Source organism: Vitis vinifera, chromosome 14 (genome assembly GCF_030704535.1).
Source record: "Vitis vinifera cultivar Pinot Noir 40024 chromosome 14, ASM3070453v1".
Lineage (NCBI taxonomy): Eukaryota > Viridiplantae > Streptophyta > Magnoliopsida > Vitales > Vitaceae > Vitis > Vitis vinifera.
This window is the reverse complement of record NC_081818.1, coordinates 3,496,065-3,516,935: the sequence shown is the minus strand read 5'-3', so window position 1 is coordinate 3,516,935 and position 20,871 is coordinate 3,496,065. Positions and strand designations below refer to the sequence as shown.

The 20,871-nt window shown below is 34.0% G+C and overlaps 1 protein-coding gene across 1 annotated transcript in view; it reads left to right on the top strand.

Annotated features, from left to right (window-relative positions):
• The window catches only part of LOC100264940 (branched-chain-amino-acid aminotransferase-like protein 2), a 36,416-nt gene extending 16,065 nt beyond the window's left edge, over nt 1–20,351 (top strand). The window contains exons 13-30 of the mRNA XM_002284879.4: nt 112–183; nt 6,385–6,477; nt 6,997–7,134; nt 8,624–8,682; nt 9,377–9,479; nt 10,500–10,688; nt 10,791–10,891; nt 11,340–11,394; nt 11,573–11,659; nt 12,854–12,905; nt 14,148–14,233; nt 15,383–15,436; nt 15,823–15,906; nt 16,310–16,381; nt 16,921–17,001; nt 18,670–18,705; nt 19,619–19,767; nt 20,113–20,351. Of these exons, the coding sequence (XP_002284915.2) occupies nt 112–183; nt 6,385–6,477; nt 6,997–7,134; nt 8,624–8,682; nt 9,377–9,479; nt 10,500–10,688; nt 10,791–10,891; nt 11,340–11,394; nt 11,573–11,659; nt 12,854–12,905; nt 14,148–14,233; nt 15,383–15,436; nt 15,823–15,906; nt 16,310–16,381; nt 16,921–17,001; nt 18,670–18,705; nt 19,619–19,747 (1,491 nt within the window). The 3' untranslated portion in view covers nt 19,748–19,767; nt 20,113–20,351. The remainder of the gene's footprint in view (nt 1–111; nt 184–6,384; nt 6,478–6,996; nt 7,135–8,623; nt 8,683–9,376; nt 9,480–10,499; nt 10,689–10,790; nt 10,892–11,339; nt 11,395–11,572; nt 11,660–12,853; nt 12,906–14,147; nt 14,234–15,382; nt 15,437–15,822; nt 15,907–16,309; nt 16,382–16,920; nt 17,002–18,669; nt 18,706–19,618; nt 19,768–20,112) is intronic.
• Nucleotides 20,352–20,871: the final 520 nt, after the last annotated feature.

The window sequence follows — 20,871 nt, the reverse complement described above, 5'->3', positions numbered from 1 at the left end:
TGAAACTATTGTATTCTTTTCCCACTAATACAATGCAACCTTTTCTTTTTATGCACTATTGCATCTTTCCTTATGCTTGACATTGAAATTTAATTGCTTGAGCTGGAATAGGAATCTGATGGAAATAAAGTTGTAAAAGAGATCATTTTTGGTCCAGGAGGAAAGAAGTATCGGTTCTGCAAGGTAATCAACAAGTTTTACCATTACATTCAAGCATGAAAAAGTTTAGCAAGCTATATTAACTAAATGTAGGCTGATTTTTTTCTCTGATGAAGTCTTTTTACATTATTATTATTATTTTTTTTTTGTAAATCAAAATATTACATTATCATTATGTTTTTGTTTCTACTTGAATCTATGGAATAAAGTGTGCAAAAAAAGTCAATAAAACAACCAGACGTTCCTAGAACTTAAGACCTTATAGTCAAACAGAACATGAAGCAAGAATGACTCCATACAAGCACTCTTTTTCACATCAAGCTATATTAACTAAATGTGGGATGGTTTTTTTTTTCCCTGATGAAGTCTTTTTACATTATTATTGGTTGGAAAAAACAATTTATTATTTGATAAAAAAATAGTACACACACACACACACACACACACACACACATATATATATATATATATATATTTATTTATTTATTATAGTGTCTAAGAGTCTAACACCCATTTACAGCTGTCATAATCACTAATTTATAGCCATCCTAGTCAATAGTTGACTGTTATAGTTATCCTAATTTGTACATTGATTGACTAATTCTAATTGCTAATATTAACAACTAATATGCGCAAAATATAGGTCCTTTAGAGCTGATCAGGCCTTAAGATCAGGGGATTCTATTGATTTCCTACACTCCCCCTCAAGCTGGTTTGAAGATGTGGTTCATTCTTAGCTTGCATGTCACTGAGTTGAAGCTTGGATTAGACACTCCTTTAGTGAATTTATTAGCTAGCTGCAGTTTTGATGAAACAAAAGGAGTGCAAATGAAACCATTATCAATCTTTTTTTTGATGAAGTGTCTATCCACTTCAACATGTTTAGTGCGGTCATGTTGAATCGGGTTATGTATAATGCTTATGGCTGCCTTGTCTTTGCAATATAGCCTCATAGGTTCTTCAACATCTACTTGTGATTCCTTTGATAGAGTTCCCATGAGTTCACAAATACCAAGGGCCATAACTCGGTATTCAGCCTTAACACTTGATCCAATAACTACCGGTTGTTTTTTTCTCCTCCAAGTCACCAAGATGCTTCCTACAAAGGTGCCATACCCTAAAGTAGATCTCTTGTCATTGTAGATCCAACATAATCAACATCAATGTAAGCCTCTACTTGCATGTGACTATTTTTAGAGAATAACAATCTTAGAGAATAGCAATCCTATGCCTTTAGAGAATAACAATCCTATGCCTAGAGTAGCCTTTAAATATTTCAATATCCTCACTATAGCTTCCAAGTGATCTTCTATGGAGACATGCATGAATTGACTTGTGACATCAACAATATATGCAATGTTTAGCCTTGTATGAGATAGGTGTATCAACTTGCCAACAAGCCTTCGATATCTTCTTTTATCAACCGACGCTCTGTCTAAGTTTATCCCTAACTTATTATTATGATCTATAGGTGTATTCGAAGGCTTACGCTCTAACATTCCGATTTCTTCTAGAAATCAAGAATGTATTTTTCTTCGAGACACATATATTCCTCTTTTGATTGTGCAACTTCAATGCCAAGGAAATATTTGAGACTGTCCAAATCTTTAATTTTGAATTCCTTAGCTAATTTACTTTTCAAATTCTATATCTCCTTAAAATCATCACCAGTGACTATAATATCATCCCCATAGACAATAAGAATAGTCACCATTTTCCTTGGTGATCATTTGATGAACAAAGTGTGGTTCCTTGGCTTTTTTGGTATTTGAACCCCATAAGGGATTTGGCAAATCTTTCAAACCAAGCCCTCAGGGACTGTTCCAAACTGCATAAAGACTTTTGAAACTTACACATCTTCTCATTCTTAAACTACCCCTCAAATCTAAGAGGTACATCCATGAAGACGCCTTTTTCCAAGTTCCCATGAAAAACATCTTTTATCCAAATCGTAGAAGTGACCAATCACAATTTGCAGCAAAAGATAGTAGGATTTTGATGGAGTTCATCTTTGCAACAGGTGCAAAGGTCTCTTGGTAGTTGATCCCGTAAGTTTGAGTGCACCTCCTAGTGACCAATCTTGGTTTATATCCCTTTATAGAGTCATCAACTTTGTACTTGATACTTACATCCAAGTGGATGCTTTCCTTTAGAAAGATCAACTATATCCCATCTTTCATTCTTGTATAGGGCCTTCATTTCTTCATCTATTGCCTCTCTCCACTTGGGGTCAACAAGTGCTTCTTGTATATTTTTTGGGGCTGAACTTGAATTCAAGTTTGTAGTAAAGGCCTTATAGCTGTTGTTCATCCAGTATAAGACAAGAAATTCAATGATGAATGTTTGTTACAATTCCTAACACTTTTTTTGATTGCTATAAGAATGTCCGCATTGGTATCAACCACTTGGACAACATTGGGAGGATTCAAAATTGTAGAATTAGGCGGATTAGGGGACATACCTTCTTTTAGGGTCGATGATTGATCGTGCTTAAAGAGGATTTTGACCTTGTTCCAGCCCAATTTTTGGAGGTCTTCTTGAGTAAACAAGCAACTTTGAATTTTGAGACTTCCCTTGATTTTGTAGCTCGGAATTTTTAGACTCCCCTTGCATTCTGGTTCTCTCACCCACCCAAATAGGCATCAAGAAAGGTAGGGACTAGTTTTGGTACTGATCTTCCACTTCCAATTTCTCTTCCTGAAGATTAGTTTTTTGATAATAAAGCTAGTCCTCAAAGAAGTTAACATCCACTATAACAAATTTCTTTCGAGAAGCAGGATGGTAGCATTTATAACCCTTTTGAGTAGGAGAGTAGTCTAAGAAGATACATTTAGTAGCTCTACGGTCAAGTTTAGATTTGTCTTTACTTGGGATATAAACAAAAATATTGCATCCAAACACTTTTGAAGAGAGAGTCCCAAGCCATGGTATATGGGAAAAATAATTTTTGAAGCTTTCAATGGGAGTTTTGAAGTTAAGGGCTTTTGAAGGCATATCGTTTATTAAACAAGCTGTTGTAAGGATAGTGTCTCCCTAAAAAGTCATTGACACATTTCTTGCAAACATAAGTACCTAAGCTACTTCAAGGAGATGTCTACTCTTTCGTTGAACCATCCCATTTTGTTGAGGGGTATCCACACATGCAGATTGGTGGAAAAGGCCATTTTAAGTGAAGTGTACTTAGACTTTCATTGGAGTACTCAATTCCATTATCATATCAAATCACTCGTACTTGGACACCAAATTGTGTTTGTATCATTTTGTAAAAGTTTTGCAAGATGAGAATAGTTTCAGATTTTCCCTTTAGTAGATACACTCAAGTAGTCCTACTGCAATCATCGATAAAACTAATAAATCACCTGTCTACAAAAAGACAAGTTATCCATGAGGTTCCCTACACATCTGTATGTATAATAGACAAAGGAACTTCACTTCTTTTATACTCAAAGGATAGGGATCCCGATGGTCTTTTGCCATTTTCCAATTCACACACTTCACACTTGAACTTAGAGCTATCTAGGTTGATACAAAGTTTAGGATGCAACTGTTGTAAGCAAAAGTTAGATGCCTTAATCTCTCATGCATTAGCCAATAGCTTTCAAAAAATCCTTTAGCTCCCTTTATTTGATAAGCCTGAACTTTTCCTCTTTCCTTGGTGTCTAGGTACTATAGGCCATTTCCCTCCTTAGCATTGCCAATCATTTCCTTGAGGTGAGGTCCTAGAAAACACAATAATTTGGGAAAAAAGTTGTTAAATAGTTGTAAGTTTTTTTAAGTTTGAAAAAGGTTACGAGACGTTTTTGGGACATGCAGTGCAGAAGTGAGGGTAATATTTGGTTGAAAGATGCACTTTCCTTTGCCACTAACTAGAGTAAGAGTTCCATCAGCAACCTGCACCTTTTGTTTGCTGGAACATGGTATTTATGACAAGAAACGATTGAATTCTTTTGGTCACATGATCATAAGCTCTTGAATCAATGATCCAAGAGTTAGAATTAGATGTAACAGTGGTTGTAAGAGCTTTATAGAGTGTACTTGATTGTGTAAAAGCACAAGAAGTGGAGTAACGTCTGATTTTCCCATGATCTTATATGGAAGATCAAATTGTTCCTTCCTAAAAGGCAGATTTTCATAAGCTGAAATAGATTCATTAGCAGCAAAGTTGGGGCCTGGTATTATCTAAGCTTGAAAACTCTCGTTGGTCTTTGGAAAATTTTCCATTCTTGTTCCATTTCTTGTGGCCTTCCATTCATTTTCCAACATGTCTCTCTTGCGTGTTTGGGTCTTTTGGAATAGTCACACCATCTTGTATCTTTCTCCCTTCCCTTGTTTGTGTTTGGATTGTTTTCCACAGCCACATTGAGAGCAGAATTACCATAAGATGGTGTTTTCATCATAACACCAATTCTAAATTCTTCACTGTGCATAAGGGAACACTACATTCAAGGAAGGAAGGGGAACTTTTCCAAGGATTTGGCTCTGTACCTTATCTAACTCTGGATTCAAGCCAACAAGGAAGTCAAAGATCCTCTATCTTTCAAATAAATTAACAAGCTTTGTAGCATCCTTGGGTGATTCCATTTCAATATGTTGATTTTTTTTTTTTTTTTTTTGATAAATATTTCAATATGTTGATAGATGTCCACCTCATGCCATAATACCTTCAATGTATTATAGTATGATTTGACTATCAATTCTCCTTGTTTGGTTGCATGAATCCTGTTCATCAATTCAAACACTTGAGCAGCATCTCCTTGCTTTGAATAGGTATGTGTAACAACATCCCAAATCTCCTTCACCATAGCAAGAAATAAGAAAGGCTTAGCTATTTTTGGTTGCATTGAATTCAGTAACCATGACATTATTAAAGAGTTTTTAGCTTTCCATGATTCGAAGTTAGGATCTGAAGTTTTTGGTTTTGTTATTGTCCCATGTAGATACCCCATCTTCCTTCAACTTAATAAAAAGAGTTTGGTTGATTGAGACCACTCAAGAAAATTATGATCATTGAATTTTTGGGTGGTGATTTGGAGAGTAAGGTTGTCGAGTTGATTGGATACTTTAGGGACTATTGAATTCTGATTGGAGGTTTGTTCAGCCATGTGGAGAACTGAAGATGGAGAAACAAAGATTCAGAAGGGGTGAAAGGAGGAGCAGATACCAAAGTTAGGAGAAGGAAGGGCAGAGACACCAAAAAAAAGAAAAGGAAGAAAGGTAGGGTAGAGTAGCCAGAAAAATTGAGCCTAAGAAACTAAAGTGGCTCTGATACCATATTAGTTGGAAAAAACAATTTATTATTTGATTAAAAAGTAGTACACACACACACACACACACATCATAGTGTCTAAGGGTATAGCACTCTATTTATAGCTGTCTTAATCACTAATCTATAGCCATCCTAGTCAATAGTTGGCTGTTACAGTTATCCTAATTTGTACATTGATTGACTAATTCTACTAGCTAATATTAACAACTAATATACACCAAACATAGGTCCTTTAGGGCTGATCAGGCCCTAAGATCAGGGGATTCTGTTGATTTCATTTGATTTTTTTTTTTTTTTTTTTTTTTTGTAAATCAAAATATTACATTATCATTATGTTTTTGTTTCTACTTGAATCTATGGAATAAACTGTGCAAAAAACGTCAATAAAACAACCAGACATTCCTATAACTTATGACCTTATAATCAAATAGAAAATGAAGCAAGAATGACTCCATACAAGCACACACTTACACGTCATAAATTGAAGAAAAATGTTATTTGATAAAACAGTTATTTTATTTGTTTTTCTAATATTATTTAATTAGCATAAAAAAAATTGAATTATTTTGCAATAAAGTGACTTGCTTTGTCATATGGTGATTGTGAAATTGAAGTACGAAGCATTTGTTTAGAAACTGATTTTAATAACTTCACATCTTATCACCTATCAACAAAGTAACTTTACATCTTATGGATTAATATGTTAAACTTTTCCCAAAACTGCTGAAGTTTTATAAAATATTTTATAACAGCATAGGTTATTGAATTTTGATAGGTTCCGATAGGCTTTGGTTATGTTATTCTAAATTATGAAGGTTCACAATTGCCCTAGCTTTCAAGCTAGTTCTTTAAAACCGAAAACATTATGGCTATGCCGATGGAAACATTTTGAATTACTAATAAAACATTTTGAATTAATATCATGTTTAAATCCATGTATTCACTTTTTTTGTCTACAGCATATGGCAAAACAATATGTACCTGGCTTGACAAAGGATTTAATGAAGAAAGGAAAGCACTTCATATTGATACGGAATCCCCTTGATGTTCTGGTAAGATGTGAAATTTATATTTGTCACTTGTTTTAGGTATAGCATATCTTCTTAAAAACAATGAACCCTTTAGTAGCATATTATTACATGGTATGTGAGATAGGTTATCTTTAATTAATAGAAGTAAGGAGAAGAATAAAGGAGACAGAGGGAAAGATAAACAGAGGAGGCTGGACAAAATAATTAGAATGTACAGTGTTTCTTTTCATCTCTTATATTGTATACTAGTTACTTACTATGGCAAAAATGCCAAAGGTACCCTGTAATGGTTAGAAAGATTACATACCAAATAAAGGGACAAGATGGTCCAGCAGTATGTCCACTCCTAGTGGGTTGCAATTTTCAAATTGTTAGGTTTCTATGGCAGCAAGTTTTTTGTTTTTCTTTAATTTGTAGAGCTTAAGAAACTATAGGATGGTATGCTGGCATAATTTCTTCATGGTTTAACTGTTTCCGATTTTCCATATCCTTCAGATCACCAAGTTGTGTGTGCTCATTTTCATCTGATGTTTTTTTCAGCCGTCCTTTGACAAGGTCATACCTTCATCCCTCATGGAGCTTGGTTTGGCAGACTTGGTCTCTATATATAGTGAACTGTGTGATCTGGGAAAACCTCCACCTATTATTGATGCAGCAGACCTTCAGCAAGATCCCGAGGTTGTAGATCTTTCTAAACACATGGTTTTCTTCCACTGCAAAAAGTGTGGATATGACTGGACATTGCTCATGGATACTCATTCTAGATGCCTGTGTTAAGAATTAATTCTCTATTTTAATTCCAAAATGACACAACATTAAAAATGTCTACCTTTTTTTTTTTTTTTCCTTTTTTTTCCTAACATGAAGATCTAGTCTGTACATCTCCAAGATTTTCTAGTTGGGTGGAAAAATCTTTCTTTAAAACTCCACTGTATGACCAAATTCTACTCTGAAAATCTAAAGTTTATGGGACCTCATGATAGATTTCCTATTGACATGTGCCTTGAATACAAATCATGGTGCACACACACATGTAATGTTCATGTAATATGCACATGTAACATGCATGTGTATTACACACACGGACACACATGTGGTGAACCAGCACCTTTTTCAGCACCCAAAAGGTACTAGTGAACTAGAAGCAAAGAGAGGGATGTTACGAAACATGGAGAGATATAATAACTGTAAAATTTCATTATTAGTCTGTAAATTCATCTCATTTTATGCTCACATTGATTTCATGGTCTATCTAGTTTCTTAAAGAACATATTCTTCACAGCCATTATCTCTCCCCCATTTTAATCTATTATATGATAGAGAGTGGTCCTTTGAATCTTGCCAGAAGCTTATCCATGTCCTCCATCTATTCCAAGATATAGTTATGCAGGCTAAATATTTGGAAAACCTGGCTGATCCCTTGTAGGTTAGCTGACTGCTAACATAAACCTTAAGTTTTCAAGTATTTCCTTGAAGTTTGAGCCTATAAGTTGTTCAATATACTATACAAAGTTCTATTTGTGTTTAGATGGTTTTTAATTAAAGTGCTTCTGGCTTTACCAAGAGCTTAATACAGCAGTAAGGACAAGGTTGCTTCCTGTGGAAGCCTTTGTAAGCTTGTCAGGAAGCTGATTCATGTTCAATAAGAATTTCATAATGCTAAGGTTGCCCATTTGGAGTCATGGCTTCAGCTTCTGGATGAAAAATGATAATAATAAGTTAATCCTAAATGACATCTACCTTTTTTAATAGTTTCTTCATAGCTGAATGTGGCATCAGCTACAGTGGGATGTAAAAATAAGTTCATGTTAAAGTTATTTAGGGTTTCTCAAAGCAGAATTGCTGCTTGAAAGAATTTGAAATTTTGGGATGAACTTAGATCACCTTATACGTTCTTGTTATGGTTAATTCTATTTGCTTGAATGAATATTTTATTTTATGTTGGAGACTGTTAATTGCATCCTTTTCTTAAGATCCCAGGTAGGTATTTTGTTTTCTTGTTTTAAGAGACTGCTTATTGTATCCTTTTCTCATAATTTGTTAGTTTTCTCACCTATTTTTATTTTTTTAACTTTTAGTTTTTTTTCCCTATCATAAAAATTTTGGAACCTCACTCATTTTTGGGGATATTTTAAGACTTACCTTCAGTTATTACATTGATGTGCAGGCTATTTTACGGGGTCTTTGTGAAGACTTGGGTATTTCTTTTCAACCTTCAATGCTCAAGTATGCAACTGTTATTTCACTTGAAAGTATATGGTCTTTTTCTCTGTAGTTTATTTGGGCACTTTTTGTTAAACTTTCATTGTTTAATCAAAGGTAAAAGAAATACATTTAATGAAAGTTAAGTTTGATAAATATTTTTTTGTTTTCTTAGTTTACTTTTAAAATAAATTAGAACATATGGTTATTATGCTTGCCTCAGTGGAGCACAAAACATGCTAGCTTTGACTCTAGCTTTGAGGAAATATGCCCTGTTAAACAATCAATGTCCCTAAAAACTTAAGCTATTAGGATTTGGGCCCATGATGAATATCATGGTCTTCAACACCTTACCTCATGTGTGATCCTAGACCTGCACATGTAGAAACACATAGGCCTGTGGGCCTGTGGGTAAACAAATCATGGACATGGGCTCAATAAATTGGGGACTAAACATGTGGTGAGGTTCAAACTTAGGATCTCCACTAAACGAGGCTTACCATATTGGACAACTAATTTTTCTCAAAGCTCAAAGTATCAGGATTTGGGCCCACAATATATATCGTGTTGTTCAACATTCTTTTCCAGTTCTTGTTTAATATGCTTTCAAAGGTTTGGTTTTGGCCTGACCTTATCCTGGCCTAATAATTCAGCTAATTACATATAATTAAATCATGACTTTGTGTGTATAATAGATTTTCAACCTGAATATTTTCAGATGGGATGCAGGACCAAAATCAATAGATGGCATTTGGGCTCCATGGTGGTATCAAAGTGTACACAAATCAACATGTTTCAAACCAGGAAGAAAGTATCCTGCGGTATTGGTTTTTATTAAAACATAGCTCTGCAAATGATATTCCAATTAAATGAAAGATTACTTGATTGTGTAGAAGGTTCTCTAATTCATTAAAGAGGCATCAACTGATCTCAGCTTTAGTTAAATCATCCCTTTCTTTTTCCTAATAATTTTACATTACTTTCTTATTGACATGGAGGCATGTAGGGAGCTCGACCAATGTGTGTTGTGTTCAGATTTGTGTTGACTTATTATTTGATGCTGGGATTACCAGTGTGCCAAAATGAATTAGCCCAAACAAGATGTAATACAACATAAATAGGCTAAAACTGAAAATCATAAAAAGTAGGAACTAATGCAGCCATTGTGAGGATAATAAGATATTTTTGTGTCTGGTTGTCCATGTAAACATGTATATATATATATGAAAATACATTTAAATTTAGATTCTGACAATTGTGTAACCTGGAAGATCAAGCTCAACATACAAGTATGTTGTATATATAGCTACTGTATATTTTATAAATACTACTAGTCATTCATTCTCTCTCCTTTTCATTTTCCTTTTTCCCTTGCAACTATATTCTTTTCATATTAAGCAGTCATTTCTTGTATGTTCCCTGCTTGTTTTACTAGTGTCAGCATGTTTGCAATGTCACAAAATTATTGACATTTCTGGCATATGTTTCCAGTTGCTAGAAATAGAAACAATTTATAAGGAAATTATGATGATTAATTTATTTTTTTGAGAAGGCTGAATAGGTTTGACAATACTTCTCTTACAGTATATTATTTGCAGTTTGTCAAAATATTTGTGGTATTTAAATTTATACATTCTTGCTACTCTTTTTTTCTCTGTTTTTCTAATTTTGTTGTAAATCATTCTTTAACTAATCTGAAATCACTGATAATGGTATCTCTAAAGGCATCAATATGGTTTTATTTATTGAAATGTATACATTAAGATAAATCTGATGCTTAGGTATCAGGATGACAGGGAGAGTCTTTTTGGTTTAGCTTACGATTTAAAGTTTTCTTTCAGCCATTCCCTTTTTCTCTCTATGACTTGCTGGAGCAGAGTTTGCCATTATACAACATCCTTAGGCGCCATGTCAAGCAGAGGGCATCCCTTCGTAAGTCTACCTTGCCAATTCCAGATCTTCCTGTTCCTGAAAATGAGAAGCTGCTTGCATGGGTGGGGGATGAAATTGTACCACGTGAAAGTGCCAAGGTACTCTTATATTGGATATTTGGAGAATCTTCCTGGAAAATTTTAACATCATTGAGCTCTCAGTTTATGTTTCTGATGCATAATTTTGTGATTTTTTTTAAGGTTTCGGTGTTTGACTCTGTTGTCCAAGGTGGTGATTCAGTGTGGGAGGGGCTTCGAATTTACAACGGGAAGATATTTAAGCTTGAAGAGCATTTAGATAGGTTAGTGAAAGAAAATTGAGAAATTTGATAAGAATAATACTCCTCTTTTTTCTGTCTTGAGGAAATCTGAGGGATTAGCAACCGGACAGAATCCTCATCTTTATTGTTTCTCAAGTTCACTTGAAACTTGAAGAGAATAGAACCTATCTTTTTATTTGGATCAAAATGATACTTTTTAGCTAATTCAAATTATTTTTTCTCATTATTACTGATGATATGAAAGAAAACATTTTGAAAAAGTTCATGGATGAGATATGGTCATTACAATCAATGTCTGTAGGCTTTTGGTGTTCTTTGTGGTGGTTATGTGAATGTCCCATTCTCCCTTTGTGTGAATGTCCATTTCACAAAATATTTCTCATTTTTAATTCATAAATGGTTACTGGAACATTGTCTATGACTCTGTATTAATGCCAAATTTGAACTCGGATTTGTTTTCTTTTATCAGGATGTTTGACTCAGCAAAAGCACTGGCTTTCAACAATGTTCCAACTCGTGAAGAGGTGTGGATCTTTAGATGAATTTTGATTGTTTCATTTATGAGTACAATGTTGCCTGTAGCTCCTTACTTCTCTTTCTGAGTCTGTAGGTCACATTAGAAGTTTGTTCTTTCTATTGCCTTATGCCTGACAGAAGTTCTGTTTATATTCATGACACATGACTATATGCATCAAAATGCAGATTAAGGCAGCCATCTTCACTACCCTTAATAGGAATGGAATGTTTGATAACACACACATTCGACTGTCGCTGACACGTGGGAAAAAGGTTGTTTCTTCTCTTTCTCTCTCTCTCTCTCTCTTTTTCTCTCTCTAATTCACATTTCACACACACAAACACTCGTTAAAAATGCACACAAAGACAAGAACCAATGTTGAATTAGGGTGGGATAAACAATAGATTATAAGTTTGTTCAATAAGGGGAAGAAGCAAAAAGAAAGAAAAAGGAGAGAGATTAAGAAATAAAGATATGGAGAGAGCTTACAGTTTGCTCACACTAGGATTTATTGTACATTATAACCAATGAGCAAAAAACTAAAAATACTCCTTGACATAAGATTATAATTGGACCTTTCTATTCGCTGGAAGATAGCAGCAGCAGTAGGAATATGTGCCGTATGTCAGCATAAAAAAACAACTTCAGAGGCGTTCCTTCTGTTTGTCCACCAACCTATTGGTGCCTACTTTTGAAACCTTCATATGATTGACATGCTTTGGGGGGTCCATAAGAACTTTTCTTGGAGGAGAATCAATTCCACTCATCTCAGCTGGTCATTTGATCATAAATGCAAAGAAGTATTAAAATTGTCAGGGCTTCCTCTTTAAAATTCTGGCTACCTTTCCATCTGGTGATGTGATTCATTGAGGGATGATAATATCATGATGGTGTAGGAGTAAGGAGCATGAGGAAGAAGACCTACAACATCAAAGAACCAGAATCCACTGGTGGCTTCTTGAAACCACCAAAAAAAAAATTACAAGAAAAAAAATTGAGTTGTTTTATCCAAAAAAGCTATTTAAAAATTTTCTTGTTACAGCCCTATTTACAATTGGAACCCCTAATTGGCAAATCCTACTAAAACAAAAATTCATTAATGTGATTGATTATGAGTTCCTGTTTAGTTCATTGATGTGATGTAGAACTGGTTTGAGACAATTCCAACAATATGCTATATGTCCCATAAACCCATCCTAATCAAAATTAAGCTCTTTACTCGGTGTCAATAGGCTCCTCCTTTGCATTTTCCATTTCCAATGTCTCCAGGAATTACACAAATTCTTGTTCCACATCAAGCACAATTTATTTCTTAATGTTACATTTCAGTGGTGGGGATACATCCACCATTCATATACTATGTGCTTTCTATTAAACTAACTCAATTTTAAAAATGATAAAATATTTGTGCAACTTCTTCGCATGCCTACTGTTTTATTGATTTGCTATATTCTGGTGTAATTCAGGTTACTTCTGGAATGAGCCCGGCATTCAATCTCTATGGATGCACTCTAATTGGTAATTTTAATTTCTAGTATATCCCCAATGTTACAATGGCATGGCTGATTTAAATATTCTGTCTTTTTAATGCATAGTCACTTGGGCTCTATATCAACCGAATCCAGTTACCTGATATTTTTGTGTTGTTGAGGTTGTTGTGCAGGGAAGCACTTGTTGTAGTATCCTTTTTATATAGCATTGTCCATGAAACTTTTGTTCTTCCTGAGAGTCAGCTGCATGGCTAGTTCCTTTCAAAAGCCTAGGCAATTAGTTTGAAGCGCATAATCACATTGAGTGTTAGACTCCTACTTTACTAATTCTGAAACTCCAGCGATTGTAAATCTTGGATGCTCACCTAGTTTAAAAATGATTACTTTGATAATCTCACAAGGAAAATTGAGGGATGTGTTGTTTGTCTATGGTTATTGATGTAAACAAAGTTGGATCATATTGGATGCTTCACAAAGTATAATCAATGTTCATTGTTTTTAGATGAGGACTTAATTCCCTTGGACACGTGGTGGCAAGATCTTTGTAAATATTTCATTTTTATATACTTAAACTTCCACATACAGTTAAGTTCAACAATCCCCTTTTGTTATGTAAGTTATTTTGGAATGATCACTTTCTTCCACATACAGACACCAACTTCAATGAAAGTTGAATTATATTTTTTATATTTTGATATATAAGAAATTCTCAAGTGCTTCCATGTATAGCTGTGTCCCCGTCTCTATGTTCTTTGTAGTTACTATGATTGGTACCTTTTGTCCTTGTCTACAAACATATGTGTCCATCCCATGCTCTCAAGTAGCCCTGCAGATGTCCCAACTTTATATACTTTCATGTCTAATTAGCCCTGAAGGCATGTTAAGTATAGTACAAATAAAAGAGAAAATACATATTTGAATATCTGAAAGAAGTAAATATCATGGTCACTTGTGAATTCTCATGACTCTGATCTTTGAACACAAGTTTTTCAGTCAGCTTTTGACATACTGACGTATGTTCTAAAAATAATGAACTTCATTGGCAAAGTCCAAACTATTTCCTTTAGATGGTAAAACATTCTACTTTTAGTTGACTTTAAAGAGTACAAGTTAGTAATTGTTCTGAGCTTTTATTAAACAAGTTCTTAAGTTGCTAATGAGAGTTTTTATTTATTCTAAAAAACTACCCCTTTTTTGGTTACCTCTAGAATATGCTATCCCTATGTATAGGTTTCCTTACACAGCAGTTCATGTCTCTTGAAAAATGCAGTGCTTGCTGAATGGAAGCCACCCGTCTATGACAATACAAAGGGTATTACTCTGGTGACTGCTACTACACGTCGTAATTCACCAAATGTAAGGTTCATAGTGTTCTATGTTACTTTTAGTTGCAATATGCAATGAAGGGGAATATAAAGAACTTTTTGCTTCCTGCAGCTTTAATGCCACAAGTTTACAGTGCATTTCCTGGCTACTATTTTTATGGGTTCCATTGGCAGAACTTTGATGTTGGTTCATTCTTTTTAAATGACTGGCTCTATTTGAATTACCAAATTATATACCTGTTTAGGTACCACTGAAGTGAGGAAGGAGAGAGAGAAATCCATCCTCCTTTAGCTAACTTTTTTTTTAGCAACATGAAACAGGATTGCATCAATGTTTAAGATAGCACCCTACATAAGTGCAAAATATAAAGAGCACAGACATTATAATTAGAAAGAGTAAACCACACTATTCTTTGAAGAAAATACTCTTAGTTTTGGGAAATATCATTCTTGATGCAGAAACTGAATGCATTTTCTGCAATAAATGGGACCTGGCTTTGGTTGTAGTGACATGTAGTCAATAGTACCCAAATTTCAACTGGGTAATTTTACCAGCTCTATAGATGAAATTTTACCAGCTCAACTGGGTAATTAAGTTGAGGCTAGTTTTTTTTTTTTAGATTTATACTGACCAGGACAAAATTCTCCTTTTGGTTGTAATCTGTATGGTAGTCCATGTTTGAATTGTTCTTATCATAAACCAGTACAATGTAGATATGCATAAGCTATTAAAAATGTAGACTTATTCAGTAAAGAGGAACTCATTAAAACTTGGACCTTGGGTTTATGGTGCAAGTTTGTTTATTTCTGTTGTCTGTGTTCTCATGTACATCAGAGGTGTAGTTTGCTTCTCTTACTAGATTGTTATTTATCTCTTACTAATTTCATGATTACTTTCTGCCGTTATTTTCTTGTTCACAAAGATGTTGCCTGAAGGTGGATGTTCCATCTGAACAGTGTTTTAAAATTTTTTTTCTTTAATCCTGTGGGCATAAATACACTGTTGACGGTAAAATGGCTCATGCAAGACATCTTATAGTGGAATATATCTCAGTAGCCTAAAATCCCATCACAGTACAGAAAATATTTAGTTTAATCTCAACCACAATTTTTATGTGGTGGATATATTCTTATTTGCTGATGTAATTGACCCTGATTTATTTTCTTTTGTACCAACCAGAATTTGGATTCAAAGATTCACCATAATAACCTTCTTAACAACATACTTGCAAAGGTATTGTCCTCTTCACAACACTTCATGATTTAATGTGAAGTTTATCTGATAGTACAATAATCTTTCATCAACTGAGTGTATATCTCTTACCATGCCATGGAAGATAAGCAATTTTTTGATCTTCTGGGTTTATGTAATATGGAAATTCTCCTTGTCCTAAACTAATAAATTTTATCAGCTAATAATAACATGGCATAGAAAATTGATGACATCATGTTTACCATCAAATCTACATGATATAATGTATAAGAACATGGTAGATACACATGCTTTTAGTCTATGGTACTCTGGTGGTAGCCCTTCATTGTCCTTATGCATTCATACATGTACAGATCTATTATGTCTTGTTGGATTTTAACTTAAATTAGTTATTTGGGGTGGTACAGATAGAAGGGAATAATGCAAATGCTGATGATGCAATCATGCTTGACAAGGATGGTTATGTTTCTGAAACAAATGCTACAAACATTGTAAGACTGCATTTTCTGTATTTTGGTTTCCCATTCCTTTGCCTTTGCAAGGAGGTGGGACCCACCATTTGTTCTATCAGAAGTTCAATTTGGGGTATTTAGTTTGTGTTATATTTTAATTTTCATGAACAAGTTTTAAAAGTTTTCCTCTGAGAGATGGTTCTGAACTCACAATTTGATGATCAACTTAACATTCAGATGTATTTTCTTTAATTGCCATAAATGGTAGATCCCACCTCCCTGCATGTTCAACAGTGGTGTACTACTCTGATAAATGATGTTCAGGCAGTCTCCAATTGGTAGCTTTCGCTCTCATCATTGAAAAGAAGCAGTCCCTTGAAGATTCATTGATTTTGACTGTAGACTTCCTGACTGAAAAATATTCCTCTGTTTCATATTGCAGTTCTTAGTGAAGAAAGGTCATGTTCTGACACCTCATGCTGATTACTGCCTTCCTGGGATAACTCGAGCTACTGTAAGTTTCTTTCATTTTCTTATTCAATCTGTAGCAATCTAACATGAAGAAATTTTTAGCTTCTTTTACCCTGACCTATAAATAGGTAAAACCTGCATACATTTGAAGTGATTGAACGTTTGAAAGTAGAATGTAGGTCAAGTGTGAACCCAGTTTACCTGCACCCATCTTGTGGGGATGGAAAAGACTAAAATTTTTATAGTGTTTAGAGGGGCCTTCTCTTGACAGCTAACCCATTAAGATACAGATGGATGTGTGCAATAAAAGGGTGTGATTTAGATCTCCTGAAATTTACAAAAGAATGGTCAACAAGTTGGACCTAAAAGTTGAGTTGCATGAGAAATTAGGAAAACATCCAACAAATATCTGTCTCAGATTGGATGTATTAATATGAGTTTGAATAGATGATATGACTAAGTAGAATAAAATGAACAGCATAATAAGGTGTCAACATTTCTTATAGTAAGATAATATGATAAGTTGTCAAAGAGTAAAATATTTTGGTGGTGATCTGACCAATTTATTCTTTGAGGTGGCAGGTCATGGACCTAGTGGTAAAGGAAAAGTTTCCTTTAGTGGAGCGGAGAATCAGCCTATCAGAGTTTCATACTGCAGATGAGGTCTGTTTTTGTTTGACCAAAACATCCATCAGGAGCACCTGATGAGTCATTGTTGAATTTCAGTGACTAGTATTCTACAAAAAAAAAATGATGCATTTGAAAAGCTGGCACCTTTCAGAATTGCAAGAATTGTATGATGATCACTTTAAAGGTTTGTTTAGGTTAGTAATCATTGAAAACGTCTCAAACAACTCTGCATAATAACTCAGAAAGTCTACTAAAAAATTTGGTTGTGTCTAATTGGAAAAAACCTGAAATGGTCATAATTCTGTTGGGTAATGAATCTACTCTGCAGGGCCTATTCAGATCAAATTCGACCAACCTATTAATAAGAGGGCAGTTTTGAAAAGGGAATATCAACTAAAATGTTGTATTTAAGAACTTCCATAGCAATAATATATCATTTTTATCTGTAAGTTTTCTTTCAGAAAGCTGATTAATCATAGAAGATATTATTGATATCGTCTATGTATTTACATAACAGTGATAGCATACCATTGCATGAATCATATGCAAATGATGAATGTATGAAAGCAATTTGTTGAGAATATATGCATATACTTTGTCTATAAAAAAAAAAGAGAATATATGCATACACTTTAATGGCTTAGGAAATACTTTCCAAATCATGAAATTGGAATATTCAATGATAAATGAAATAAAACATTTTGGCTTCAGATTGATATATGATTGACCATTCCTTGATTCAATAAATTGAACAGTTACTTTGAGATCTTAATAATTTTATTTTACACTTGTCATGATACAAATTTAACTGTAGTAAGTAGTAGAGATTCTTATTCTTCAATGAGGGCTGTTTTGCTGCGTTATGTTATTTCCATCATACATAATAGTCTTGCATATCATTTTTTTAAGAAGTAAATTTAGATTTCAATAAATTTAAATGTATCATCATTTTTAAAAATTCATAAAAATTTAAACTATACCTGTATATATGGAAAATCTTAATTTTATATTATAAACTACACAAATATGTATTGACAACTTTTAGTTTAATCTATTAATTGTACATTTGTTTTTGATGTAAAGAACTTGCAGTCTGTATTCACAAGTGCATCAGCTCTATTCTTTCATTATTGTCAAATCATTATTTCTTGGCATCTCTTTTCTTCTGAGTTTGTTTTGTATTTCCAATTATTTCCATGAGTTTCTATCCTATGAAAAAAAATTCTTGCCACTTTTGTTGCATTTCCCAAACATTTCTGTTCATTGACAGGCCAAAATTCACCTCTGATCAGAAAACATGGACCGCAAGTTTTGTTTTGAAATAATAGCAGTGATCATCTAACATCAAATTCCTATAATGCACATCATATGCCAAGATTGATGAATTCTGGTGTGCTGAATTACTTTTCTTCCACTAGGATTCCATAAAACTTTTGCCAACAATTGCTCATATGCATGCACACATGGGAATGGTATTGGATCCCATTGTATGATCTATAAACTTAAGATATCTCAGGCAATGACCAAGTGGTTTCAAATATATGCTCTGCAGCATTCTTTTAAATGTCAAATGTGATCAACTGTTTGGGTAGTGGCTCTGAATCTAGTAACTTGCTATAAAAGTGCCCATTCTAGCTCAAATCTATTTTCTTTTAAACATTTTATGCTTTTAGAGTAACAGCAAAAATGCTTTCCTTGCAGGTATGGACAACTGGAACCATGGGAGAACTCAGCCCAGTAAGTTCCTTTTATTGTATGTAATGAATCTGAAAAGTATGGTGTAGTAGGGGCGCATCTCAGGCATTTGTTGTTTTGGTTAAATATTTTGGAAATACTCGGTTTTGATTTTTGTTTGTATGAATTGCAAGTTGGTTAGTCTATATTTTTATCCCATATGTAAAAAAATTGGAATACGTTCTCTGTGGACATTTGTTATTTAAGTGGAACTTGAGGAAAAATTTCAAACTCAGGTTGGTCTCATTCACTCTCTTGTTCTGGGTCGGGTGTACTAGCGTGAGGCTTGAGTTGGTCTACTCTCTGTTTGATGATGCTTTAGAGGCTTAGTTCAGCTGATGTTTGATATAGAACCTACCATCTTTACAGTCCCCTCCCCCCACCCCCCACCCCCCACCCCCATATAATAATCTTCTTCAAGCTTAAAAGTTATATTATGTGAGATAGATTTTTGTTTTATGGGATTGAGATATTTTAGGCTGAGTGAGCAGTTCAAGTATACTTGGCTGCCATTAGCCTGGCATAAAGCCATTTGGTCAGCCATACAAAATCCTGGAGAGGGAATGACAGTAAGGCTTGGTTTATAAGGACTGAGAGCTTCTGGGCTTGGGATATAGCCAATCTTGACTCAGCTGATGAGAAGTACTTAACTGGTGTCAAACTTTTACTAGTACTTACTGACATCTTCTGCTAAATTATGACTTCAATTCTACTAAAGGTACCTCAACCTTTATTTTTAGTAACTAGTGCTTCTCACCGCTTTCTTTGAAATCCTACTTTTTCTGACGCTCGATTGTGAAATACCCAGATGAGTAAGATTTTTTATCATGGCATAAGTGCCTTGTCATGTTTCTACTCCTATCTCAGTTTGCATTCATGATAAGTGATGCCTAATCCATGATAATTCTTTTGTTAGGTTGTCAAGATTGATGGGCGCCCTGTTGGTGATGGACAAGTAGGGCCAGTAACTCGACATCTGCAAAATGCTTATAAAAAACTTACAGAAGAATCAGGGGTTCCTATACCCACTTCCGTCAGTTCTTGAATGGCAGAGAGCTTTAGAAGGTGCGATATTTTTCTTCTGTTGCAACTTCATAATTCTTTTGGCCTCATACCTATCCATTGACCTGAACTGGGATTTGTGTTGCTGAGGAATATAAATCCATAACTCTTTCATGCACCAAGCAGACTCTTCTTAATCATAGTGTGAAATCCTAGATATGAATTAACAGAAGAGAAGGCCAACTACCAATGGGCCTTGCTTTTGTTTTTAGAAGATACATTGTAACATAGATGATGTTGTAACCCTTCAAGACAGGCCTACTGTTATTATTTAAACTTAATTTTGATTATTACTTCGTGCCTACTTTAGAACATTGTTCCTATCAGCGTCTTTTCCTTTTATACCAGGTCGTCAAACAAAGTGAAGGTTGGTGGGCGACGAAAGGAAGTTGCTTCCGAGTATTCAGACATTAAAGCTTTGGGAGCCTTCAGCTACCTATCCAAAGATCATGTACGGAAGCTTCTCCTCCTATTTGCCTCTCTTTGTGGTTGCAATTTGCTCAACTCTTTAGTGTGGAAAACTTTTAAGATACTCTAAAATTCAGGACATTATCTTTTATGGTAAGATTAAATCTTGCTTATTGTTAGATGGTGGCCAAATAGAGTAAGGTGGTGTTTGTTTTTTTTGACTTTTTGATAAAACCAATTTGTTTTCAAAATTTAAGTTATTTGCTTTTCTACTTTTTTATGATTTATTATAAACTTTTTACTAAATGGAAAAAACTAAAATATGTAACTTTTTCTAAATAGAAAAAATTGATTTTTCTATATTTTTTAATACTTAATAGAAATAAAATACTCTAAAAACAGACAACTTAATATTTAACACTATTAAGCATTAAGGTTCTATTTAGAATTAAGTAAAAAAAGCAAACACCATCTAAGTTTATAGCTGACTGGTAACATAAAACAATAGAGAAGTTTAGAAGAGGACTTCAACTCACTCTTCAAGTATATATAATATTTTTCTAGAAATATTGTTCTTTTGTATTCTTTATAAATAAAGGGACATTTGAAAATGTGTAAATCATTAATAATTTTTGTAATATATAATTTTCTTTGGCACTTTGTATGTAAAATTGACAAAAAAAATTTGAATTTCTAATT